Raw genomic sequence first — 12,128 nt, 5'->3', positions numbered from 1 at the left:
GCAAAAATTCTGGCAATGTGTTATAACCACAAAAGGAGTAGATGAAAGGTTTCAATTTATTTGGATTTATTTATTTGGCTAGAAAGCAGCAGTCCCGAAGTTCGCTACTTGTGGCTTCTACTAGTTCAGGACTTTCCCCCTTATGACTAAAGGGTAGTATGAACGAGGATTAACACAACTGCGCTTTTAATTTCTATTTGGGATTCACTTGATGACCGAAGACTAATGCGTAGGATGATCACTTCATTACTGAAAATGGCAAGACTGGCTGAAAATCACATCACTCTCCCTCTTGTCTCTCCCTCTGCCCCACCGAATGATCCCTCTGGAAGAGAATTAGGAATGGTGCAAAAATACTGTTAAATAGGCCGCCATTCCTGTGGTCACAGAGGAACCCTGTAAGATGATCTGAGGCAGCCAATCCCATAGCAACAGAAGAAGAGAGGTCGATTTCTTCGGGGGGAGTTTCATGTGACTCAGTGTTAAAATGAGGACCAGGACAGGGAAGACCTTGCAAAAGGCACTGCAGGAGAGGCAAGGTAGGAAATCAGAACCCTGGACAAACTATTACTCAAGCCAGGGACGTTTTACAAAATCCGTATGCCCTGGTCCGTGAAGATGCCTTTCCTTAAAACGAGGCTTGCTGTAGATAAGGGTTTCCTGAAAGAAGCATGGTAATTCGGCAAAATGGAAAGCTGTGTTGTGTGATCTTGAAAAAGTCCCGTAACCCCTCCGGGTCTCAGATGCCTCATCACTCAACTGAGGGGGTAGTTCTCTACTGCTACAGCTCCTTCCAGCCACTATGCCTCACAACGTAATATAGCAGGCCTACTCTTCTATTAATCTGGTTTCTAACTAACACATCCCCGAACTTCTACCCCCCACCCTTACCTAACACCCCCCCCACTCCCCTCACCCTCCCATACCCCTGAAACCTGATCTTAATGACATTGTCTGCGGATCTGTCACCTTAATGAAGGGCAGAGAGGTGACACAGAGCAGGGACCCGTGGCAAAAAGCAGTCCTTTTGTGTCCCTGGAGGCAGCCCCATGGCAAAGCTTGGAGCCCTGGCCTCCTTGGTCCCTGTCCACATGTGCATTTCCTGCTGCTCTCCAAAGGTATTCCGAGATGGAGTCACTGGCAGCAAGAAGGGATAACTAAGGGTACACCTGCAGCGCCCCTCTCCCCCCGGCTGCAGCATAGTACTTTGGGCTTCTGATGCTATTCCCTTGGAGGTGATAGTCAACGATGCCTTTTAAGACGTATGCTAAGAATTGGGGAAAACAAAAGGAGTTACTTCCAAGTAGCCACCAGAAAGTCAAAGCATTCGGCCCGTCACCGAAAATGCTTCCTCGTTTTGCCAACGATTGGAAATTTGAGACTGGTGACACAGCCAGTGAGTTTGTGCTGGAGAAGAAATAAACACTAAGCAGATTGGTCTCAGGAAAGGCAAGCGAGCTGTGTTCGTGGCCACACACAGCACCTCATGCAACTCTCCGTCAAGGCCTCTGATGGTCTAACTCCCTAAGAAAGAGGAAGTTGTCCATCACACAGCTAATTTACTCTCCTAGCATCTGAAAGCAATATATTAATTATCCAAATGCATAAATTACTCCAGAGTATATATATGAATGTATGAACCTCCACGAGGGAACCAAAAGAATCCACTTCCAAAGCACCACTGAAATGAAGATAAACACAATCTCCTGGCACAGGGCAGCTGGGAAATTGGGAAGGAAAATTAGCTCCAGCACCCTTCCACACCCCAATATTCCCTGCCTTTTCTCCAGCTTACACAGCTCCCAAAACTATTCCCTTTTGTGAGCCCGAGACGAGAGCTCTCTCTCTCTGGATGCTTGTCTAGATGGTAAGTATACAAAACAGCACACGTGCAAATTCTCTCCGACCTCCCACTTCTGAACTACATGTTACACACTGTCTTCCAAACGTACTGTGCTCTTCAATCAAAATGATCTGGAATATGGAAATGCGAAATAAAATTACGCACGTTGAAAACATTCATGTATATCCAGCTATCAACAGTCCAAGGATTTGTATAAATCCACACAATAACTTTAGAGCACATTCTGATTAACCGGTCTTTAGAGGTACTCTCTAAGTGTGTACCAGAGTAGACTGGAGTTTGTATGGTATTACTTAAGTACTACATCGTTTCAATAAAAAGTCCCTTTAAAAAACATCCCCCCCCAACCCTTGCCTCACCCTCAAAATAAGAACAAACAAAAGGGAAAAATGATTAAAAGCACTCTCGCTGATAAACTGCAGCTCTCGAACACGCCGTTTAGATGAGATATTCCACCATCTCCGCATCAGGCTCTTGTCCCAGGATCTGAATGGGAGCTTTTCTTTCCAGAGTATTGGAGTGGAAAACAGGGCCATCTAAATGGAAACAGGGGGTTAGAAAGCACTCAGGCACAAGGTAAAGACGCAGATTCCTAGAAATCGACAGCTTGGGAGCCATGAAGCCGATGGCAGATGGAGACTTGCCCGCCCGCCACCCCCTCCCCTTGTTCACCTGAGCATTTACTTCTACTGGAAGAATGGCCTTGGCTCATCCCTGTTCCCATCCTGGTGTCCCAAGGAGCCATTGACAGACTCTGCCCTTGTGTCTAGTGATGGCTCCCCTTTAGCACACGACCAGCTCTGGCCAAATGACCAACAGTGTCTACGCAGCAGGGTGCCAACAAACAACCTGTAATTGAGGGCAGAGCCCAAAGCTGCCCCGGCATGGAGAATCATTACCTGTCTTATCCGGACTGCAGGTCAAACTTGGTACAGACAAACGACGCGACCCAGAACCGGCAGCTGGACTTGCAGAAGCCTCAGCCGGAGCCACAGCCGGAGCTGGAGCTGGAGCTGGAGGAGCAGCCGCAGCCGGAGCTGGACTTGGCGCTTGAGTCTGAGCCGGATCAGAAGCCTGAGACGCTGTCGGAGCCGGAGCCGGAGCCGGAGCCGGAGCCGGAGCCGGAGCAGCCGGAGCAACCTGAACAGCCGCGGCGGGAGCAACAGCCGCTGCCGCCGCCGCGGCAACGGCAGAGGCCGCGGCTGGAAGCTGAGCAGCGGCGGCTGGAGAAACGGCAGCAGCGAGAGCAGCAGCAGCAGCAGCAGTTGCCGGAGACGGGGCGGCGGCGGCGGCGGCAGCTGGAGCGGCGGCTCCCATGGTGGTGCTGTTGGTGGCAGCGGCGGCGCTGTTGGCGGCAGCGTTGGCAGTGATGGCGGCGGCAGCGGCCGGCCCGGGAACCGACACTGGAGCGACAGCTGCGGTTTTGCTCGGTTCGGTTCCCCGTTCCGTTTGGGTGCTGCAGTCTCGGCTGCCTGTCTTGGAGTGAGCCGAGAGCAGGGGAGTGGCCGGCGGCACCGGCGACGGTGTGGAAGGGACAGACTCAGCGCGGTAGTCTCCACCCAGGAGAATACCTAGGAGGCAAAGAGGGAAAAGAGGTGAGAGAGGTACAGGCTCTTCAAACGCAGACCTCTGGTTGCCTCTTCTTCCTTGCAGGAGGTTCAGGAGAAACTTCCCCTGTGCCTCCAGAGAGCCCAGGAATCGGCTGGGCAGGCACCGTCCCTCCTGGTCCTCGTTCTCTACCCGAGCACAAGCTATGAAACCTTGAAGTGTCCTGCGAATCTGTTGTGACTCCTTTTTCCGATGGCGACTGACCTCCAAGGAGCTTTCAGAATGCTTCTACTTGGTTCCACTTATTGCCAACATCATCCGCTACCGGATGGCTGGAAAGGATTGGGGGAAGAAGTCTGTGGTCACGGATGAGTGTCATGGTAATCGTGCAACCTAAGGTTCTAATCAGGACCGTGATCCCCAGAATACCTCCTCTACCCAAAAGGACGCTGCAAGTCAGAGGGCCAAGAAAGGTATTCGAAGCAATGAAAAGACCTAAAATTAAAATACAAAGGGGGCTCTCGCAGGCTCTAAAAATGTGCCTCATGATATCCACGATATTTCTCGGCTTTTGATCTGAGGGGAAGGAATGGACAGGAATGGAATGAAAAAGTACACTCAGTTCTCATCTCAGAACATTCTGGTAACAAAACCCTGCCACCCAGCTCCATTCAGCTCAACTAGAACTCTGAGTCCTCCTATTCTATGGGGGCAAAGAACAGAGAAAAATCTGGAAGTCTGACATGTTGACTGACGTGGAGGTCACGTGGGCTCTGGACAAAGACAAAAGGTCTCACATGGCAAGGCCAGATCTGAGAATTTTTTTTAAAGGAAACTGAAGTTGTCTTCCTTCCCACCCAAACAGAACTCAGAATTCTTATCTTCTGAGGCCTTGGCTTCAACCAGTGTTCTCTCAGTGAGACGTCAAGAGTGTGGAGGAGCTCCTCTCAGGAGGACAGAAACCCAACCTGGTATATCATCCTCTCTCTAGATTCCGGACCCTCACTCCTTTTCCTTGCCGAGTGGGCACATATCTAAGTCGGGGCTCCCTTTAAACACGTCACTCGCATCTTCTTTATTTATTTACTGTCATTACCTAGGCTCCCCTTCCAATTCTTGTCATCCCGCTTCTCCTCCATGATGGGGGTGCCGGTCAGGGCGGAAGAATGTGAGAGCAAGCCTGACCCGGCGTTGGAAATGGACATCAGAGACTTTGCGGGTCGCATGGATGACAGCTGCTCTGTCTTACTCGGCTCCTTCCGGGAACGCTGCTGGAGTACTTTGATCATGGCATCCTTCTCAATGATCTGGGCATGGAGGGTCTTAATCCTAGGAGCCAAAGACAGAGAACGTATAAAAACGTTGTCGCCACCTCCATGTTCTGGTCTCACGGCCTGCTTGGACTTGAGCTTCCAGTATCTTTTCGACTGAGGAGTGGTTTACTTATTTCTGGGGCGTAAAGCAAGGGGCGGTGTGCTACGTTTCTTAAAATGCCTTGCTCCACGCCCAGATGAGTAGAGCAGAGCATCCAGGAGTTGTTGCTTAAACCTCAGGAGGCCAAAGTAAGGTCATGGTGGAAAAGAAGGCTGCAGATGAGAGAGTAGACTGATGTAGTGGGTGCCGAAGTGAGGAATCGGAGTCATTGGAACGATGTATTTAGTGAGAAGATGAGAACTACGAATGGGCCACAACTGCAGCTAATAAGTAAATGATCATGAGTTTATAAGAGGTATCAGGGGCCCTACGTCCAAGTTGGAATGGATATTCTCTTACTGTGCACTCTGCTGTATCACAGGGTTGAAGTCCAATGCTAGAAAGAATACCCCAGAGTGCAAATGCCAGCAATACAGTTCTGGCAGAGGGAAGATGGAAAGCAATTACCAAGGCCAATGGGGAAAGCAAGGTAAAGGTCATTGCATTTCAAATCCCAAGTAACAGGCTGGCAGGGGTGCAGGGGTCGGGGGAAGCTGCATTATCGGGTTTCCCGGTTGTGAATGAAGATGCCACCTGCCCTTCCCTTCTGACCTATCTGGTCTCAATACCTTCTTCTCAGATCTACCAGGGTCCAGATCGGTATTTTACCTGCCCTCCATGTCAAGGCAGCGCTTGTTGGCCATCAAGATTTCTTCCTCCTCTTTCTGGATGCGAGCTTCCAGGGCCGTGTCATAGCTGGTGTTGGGAGAGTGGCTGATTACTGTTGTGTCCCTGGAAGGAAGATGGCAGTGATGATGATGACAAGGCAGCAAAACCAATGAATCCTATCGTCTCCCTCCCAAGTCAAAGGTATTGCTGGAAGACAGTCAAACTCATTAGGAATGGTTGGTTTCTGGACGACTTATTGAAAAGAACCTCCAAGGGGCGCCTGGGTGGCTCAGTCATTAGGTGTCTGCCTTCGGCTCGGGTCATAATCCCAGGGTCCTGGGATTGAGCCCCGCATCGGGCTCCCTGCTTAGCGGGGAGTCTGCTTCTCCCTCTCCCCCTGCTTGTGTTCCCTCTCTGGCAATATCTCTCTCTGTCAAATAAATAAATAAAATCTTTAAAAAAAAAGAACCTCCAAGATAGGAAGGTGCAGCTTTCAGAGCTAGAAGAGGTTTTTGGCATGAGTACAGTTGCAAAAGTCAACGAGGGATTCTACGAGAGGTGCACAGGCTTGCCTTCAGGACTAGACAGATGGCCTCCCAAAGCCTTCTGGCAGAGTCCCTTCGAGGTTTTAGATCATGGCCAGGTAATAGGAAGATATTTATATTTCCACTTTATATTATTATTTATATTACACATAAGATAGTATCGATTTCCACTTTATTCTCATGACAGTTATAAACGGGAAAAGGCTAGACTTTGCTGAAAGACAGAGAATGTACTACTAGACAGCTCTTGCTATAGATGTAGAATAACTACACTGACTGCTAGACACAAACTATAGACACGTCAACAGCGAAGGTCAGATAGAGCACGCGAGCTGAGTGAGAAGCAGGGCCTTTGAATCAGTGCCACTTCATTCCTATCTGACCTAGATCAGAAACATTCTAGTGCCAAATCGAAAAGTCTCTTCCCCAACTACACGACTGTTCTCTTGCCAGAGTCCCAACTGCACGAGGCACCATCCTGTTTCATTTGAAAGTGTCTCAGGCCATTAACTCAAAGACTAATTAATAAGTAGTAAAGTGTGTGTGTGTGTGTGTGTGTGTGAGAGAGAGAGAGAGAGAGAGAGAAGGAGAGGAGGAGGAGGACGTGGTGCTGGGGAGAGGGTCTAGCCAATGGGTGGCTGATGTCTAAACAGCACAAGTCAAAGATATATGGGAATCCTATATCGTCCTGATAAATGAGGTCATGCATCTTTCTTTAGTTTATTTAGAACTAGTGGTAGAAAAAAGAGGGAAAGGAATGAAGAAAACTGGATCTTCCTTGAATCACTTGGAGGGAAAAAAAAGGGATTAGGAAGAATATTGATGTAATTATATGGGTCTTCAAGGAAAGCCAACAATAGACCAAGAAAACAATGAACTGGCACAGCTTCATTATACTTCCTTTGAGAACGAGGATCTGTGGGAGAATTTTCTGCTGGCAGCTAGCTGTGTTCTCTTAGCTTAGAGATTGTGACCAGTGCAGATGGGAAGGAAAGGGCAGAGGAATGAAGAGGCAGAGAATTGGTATTAAAGTTAGGGAAATCGGGTGAGTTTTTACAAAACTACTGTTTCCCCAAATGCTTGCACTTTTATATGCAAGGCTGAAACAATGTATTTGAGTGGTGAAATAATTGGGAGAGCAAGAAGGACGAGGACTGCAGTGGCTCTCATCAGTTGCTAAATTCGAAATATTTTAGCATCTCAGAATTCCACACTTGACTCTGGTGAGTTCACCTGCTTCCAGTCCTACGAGGAATGGCTCTTGTGTTCCAAGGTACCCAAGGGGAAATGGCATTGTGTAATGTCTGACTATAGACCACGCCAGGGTCAAATCCCACTTTCCCAAGTACTCTGCCACTAACAAATGCTATGAGCTCAGGAAATCAGTTAACTCCTCTAAAGCTCAGTCTCCTCATATGCAAGATAGAAATCATCATCATAACCTTTATCTCGTGGCATTCTGGGGGGATGATGTCAAAGTATGCACGTAAAAGACACAGTGCCAGGCACTGACACTGTAAAAACACTCAACAAAGTTACCTGTTATTTAAGAAAGAAAAGTACCTAGGTAGAAGGAGGGTAATAAACAAGAGAGGATGACTTTAGAGAATTCCAGCTCCGGGATTCTATCGTGGAGCCAATTCCTGCAGTGCATAGTTCCAAGGGGATGGCTGCTTCAGAGCCAGGCCTCTCTAAAGAGTGCACGGTGTCTATGGACACTGGGGACACAAGCGTATGGTTTGTCACTGGGGGAGCCGGGCCACTTTCGTTGCATAAAAGATCATTTTGGGGACTCAGAGCCCTGCCAGCTAGTTGATATGGACACTGTGAGCTCCTAAGGAATGGAGCCTGAAAACGTGGGGTGCTTAGTGAATTCCTACAGAGCTGCCAGGACGGCCTTCAACATCAATCTTCCTTCTAGAAGACTGGGGCTACTAAGCCAATGGCTCAGGCAAAAGCAAGCAAGCACAGTGTTGGAAGGAGCAACCTGACCTAACTTCCAATATTCCGAGATGACCCTTAGGCACATCTGGAGTGAGCTGCTGGCTTGAAAACACCACCTGTGTACTCCAAAATGTAGATCCCTGAATTTGACATCCTACATCTAAATTCTTAAGTAAAGGAGTTTCTGGCGACTCTCCGCCTCTGGTCATCTCTCTCCTTCCTTTGTCCGATGAAGTTATCCCCATCACACTGCTTACACTGCTTTCTCGAATGTCACCCCTGATTTCCTCATTAAAACATCTAGTGTTTTAAACTTTTAAACTTCAAATCCATCTTTTCCTATCGGTAGCATCTGTTTGTTTATTTAATATGTGAACTCGACCATGAGTAGAGCACTGTGTTTGAAGTTACTGCGATGCTAAAAAGTGGCTAGACATGCGTAAGACTAGTCCCTGATGGCAGGAGACTTGCAAGGCGAGGCACAAAAAAAAAAAAAAAAAAAGACAGGTAAATAATTAATTATTACAGAAGCAAGTCTGAATTTTATTCCAATAGGCACTGAAAATCATTAGAGCTTTTTGAAGGGTGTGAAATGATCCAAGCTGTGCTTTAGAAAGACAGCATTATCTCTGGCCGAAATACAATGGACTTGGGCAAAGCAGTCAGAATGGTTATTGTAATAATCCCAGCCAGAGATACTGAAATCATGAACCAATGCAACAGCAAGGGGAATGGAACAGGCCATAGGAGGCAACTTGGAGACTGTTTAAATGTGGCTGTTGGAGAGAGGGAAGAATGCATGAGAACTTTGTTGTTTCTAAGTCAAATGACTAGAAAAGATGGCACACCACTCATTTTCTGTGCTAGGAAAGTAAGGAGAGATCTTTAGGAAAGCATTATAATGGGTCTTCATTTTAGTTACATCAGAGTTAACATGTCTTATGAATAGCCATATGACAATATCCAAGTTGTTGACAAGTCTAACTTTAATCTAAGGGATGTCAGACTTACTATTTGAAGCTGTAACAGAGAACAAGATAACTAAGACAGAAGGTAGAACGAAGAGACAGCTGAGGACGGAAACTGAGGAAAGCCTACCGAGAAGGAACAGGTAGGCATGTATAATGTGTGTGAGCAGCTTCTAACTTCTGCTTTCCCCTTCCTTCCTTCTTTCCCAGATTTACATCACCCAAAAGAAAAACAAAACATTGCACGTTTGAAGAAGGTTAACAACCTACTTCAGGAAATGCAAACTTGTAAATGGCATGGCTGATCGGGTTTGTTACCTTTTTATATCCTTTTGCTGCTATTCAGAAATATATTCACCATTTGTGAACTTCAATCTGCATTGACAAATCCGTTCTTCTAGGATGAACTACTCGGTAATAATTTCCCTCATCTATATTAAGCATCTAGAGAATCTCTAGGAGCACAACAACATGGAGTTATAATCTGGGCCATATTATTGTAATTATTTATAGTATTTTTTTAAAAAATTTACTTATTTATTTGAGAGAGAGAGAAAGCATGAGAGAGGGGAGGGTCAGAGGGAGAAGCAGACTCCCCGCGGAGCAGGAAGCCCGATGTGGGACTCGATCCTGGGACTCCAGGATGATGACCTGAGCTGAAGGCAATGGCTTAACCAACTGAGCCACCCAGGCGCCCCTACTTATAGTATTTTTAAGAGACTAAATAATAAGCCTCAAATAGTACCTCTTGAACAGTTCATAATCCCTATTACACCATCTTGAAATCATTGTATCTGGGGCGCCTGGGTGGCTCAATTGTTAAGCGTCTGCCTTCGGCTCAGGTCATGGTCCCGGAGTCCTGGGATCGAGCCCTGCATTGGGCTCCTTGCTCGCTGGGAAGCCTGCTTCTCCCTCTCCCACTCCCCCTGCTTGTGTTCCTGCTCTCGCTGTCTCTCTCTCTGTCAAATAAATAAAATCTTAAAAAAAAAAAAAAAAAAAAAAAGAAATAATCTTATCTGGGAAGCAGCAGAGGATAGTGGTGGAAGTGTCAAAATGTCATTTTCAATCCCAGTTCTTCTTCTTAGTAACTGTGTGTGATCTTGGACAAATTATTTAACCTGTCTTTGCTTCAGTTTCCTCATCTGTACAATAGATAATAATACTTATCTCAAAGAATTATTGTGAGGATAAGCAATAATTGTAAAGTACTTAGCAGAGTACCTTATATAGAAAAGACTACATGTGGGCACCTGGGTGGCTCAGTTGGTTAAGCGACTGCCTTCGGCTCAGGTCATGATCCCCGAGTCCCGCGATCGAGTCCCACATCGGGCTTCCTGCTCCGTGGGGAGTCTGCTTCTCCCTCTGACCCTACCCCCTCTTGTGCTCTCTCTCACTCTCTCTCTCAAATAAATAAATAAAATCTTAAAAAAAAAAAGAAAAGACTACATGTGATTTCTTGCATTGACCACTTTCCCTTTGACAAGGGGTGCTTCGTAGAATTCAAGTGCTAACAGGGGTAAAAATTGATCACCTAATAGGTTTTCTCACCTGAGAAAAGACAGTTGTCTGTTATTATATTCAAATCTGTATTTTATTATTCACAATGGCCAAAAAGGGGAAACAATCCAAATATCCATCATCAAGTGAATGGATAAGCACCTGTGGTATGACCCAAACTATGGAACACTACTCAGCAGCAAAAAGAAATAAAATACTGATACATGCATCAGCTTGTACAAATCTCAAAATAATGATGCCAGGTGAAGGAAATCAAACATAAAGAGTATACACTAGGGGCACCTGGGTGGCTCAGTCATTAAGCGTCTGCCTTCAGCTCAGGTCATGATCCCAGGGTCCTGGGTTCGAGCCCCGCATCGGGCTCCCTGCTCAGCAGGAAGCCTGCTTCTCCCTCTCCCATTCCCCCTGCTTGTGTTCCCTCTCTTGCTGTGTCTCTCTCTGTCAAATACATTAAAAAAAAAAAAAAGAGTATACACTATATGAGTCCTTTTATACAACATTCTAGAAAAGGCAAAACTATAATGACCAAAAAACAGATGAACTGTTGTCTGGGGCCAGGTGGGGGAGGAAGGGATCAAGTTGAAGGGGCACAAGAGCACTTTAGAATGTGTCCTCTATCTTGACTGTGGTGGCGGCTCCATTATTGTATACACCTGCCAACGTGCATCAACCCATACACTTGAACTAGGCGTTTTCTTGGTATGTAAATAATACCTTAATTGAAAAGATTCTACAACTACCATTGATACCACCCAAGCAACATCTTCTAAATGTGCAACCTGTTATCTCCCTATGAGATATTACACTGAGAATATATTAAAGTTTGAGATACTAGCGGAATACACAGGAACCAAGCAGGTCATTAAAATGTGGCACTAGATTTAGGGATTTTGTTATAGAGTTAGCAATCATTTCCCTCTCTTTCACTTCTTCTTTTCTCCTTCCTTCCTTTTTACTTCTTTCTCTCCTTCCTTACTCAAATACATGTTGAGCACATTCTATCTTCAGCCAATACCCTAGGCACTTAAAAATTATTTAGAAAGAAAACAATGTAAAGCTTTTACCACAGAAGGGGGCAAAGAGCAGAACCTTGGTCAAAGTTTTAGGGCTGAGAGGAGACAGAATGGACAGAAAAGGAATGGCAAGAGATGTTGGAGGGGAAGGTGGAAAAGCTCACAGGTTCTGAAAGAAAGTTTTCTGAATGCTCCCTTCCAAATTTGAAATCTCACTGAGGAAGGAGGAAAAGGAAACTAGTCTCTGTGGCCAAGCATAAGAGGCATTGTCTTTGAAAAAAATAGTATAGTCCTGGAAATAGAAGGTTCTGGAGGAATTGCCTAGTCCAATTTTCTCATTTTGCAGGAATCTGAACACAATCTCTCAATTTCTCCTGTGGGCTGGATTAATAGGCATGCAAAAAGTATACAGTCCCGATACACGATGCTTGCCTGAGGAACTAACATAAGGTATTTCTACTAGGTGGAAACTCGCTGCTTTTTATTATATGAAATGATAAGCATGCACATTTTACTAAAAACAGTGATTCCATGGAAACTTTCTACCTGGTGATTTAAAAGAATTTGACTTAAATCTACCTTACGGAAGGCAACAGATGCTGGAAAGAAATCTGTCTGAAAGGGGTTTTCCCCCAATACTCAAAAC

General features: G+C 46.0%; 1 protein-coding gene across 1 annotated transcript in view; it reads right to left on the bottom strand.

The window, feature by feature from the left end:
- Positions 1 to 2,253: 2,253 nt before the first annotated feature.
- Positions 2,254 to 12,128, bottom strand: part of AMOT (angiomotin) — a 60,444-nt gene continuing 50,569 nt past the window's right edge. The window contains exons 11-14 of the mRNA XM_021686503.1: positions 5,495 to 5,617; positions 4,509 to 4,741; positions 2,764 to 3,435; positions 2,254 to 2,400 (exon numbers count right to left, since the gene is read on the bottom strand). Coding sequence (XP_021542178.1) covers positions 2,303 to 2,400; positions 2,764 to 3,435; positions 4,509 to 4,741; positions 5,495 to 5,617 — 1,126 coding nt within the window. The 3' untranslated portion in view covers positions 2,254 to 2,302. The remainder of the gene's footprint in view (positions 2,401 to 2,763; positions 3,436 to 4,508; positions 4,742 to 5,494; positions 5,618 to 12,128) is intronic.

This window comes from Neomonachus schauinslandi, chromosome X (genome assembly GCF_002201575.2).
Source record: "Neomonachus schauinslandi chromosome X, ASM220157v2, whole genome shotgun sequence".
In the NCBI taxonomy this organism is placed as follows: domain Eukaryota; kingdom Metazoa; phylum Chordata; class Mammalia; order Carnivora; family Phocidae; genus Neomonachus; species Neomonachus schauinslandi.
This window is presented reverse-complemented; position numbering and strand designations above follow the sequence as displayed.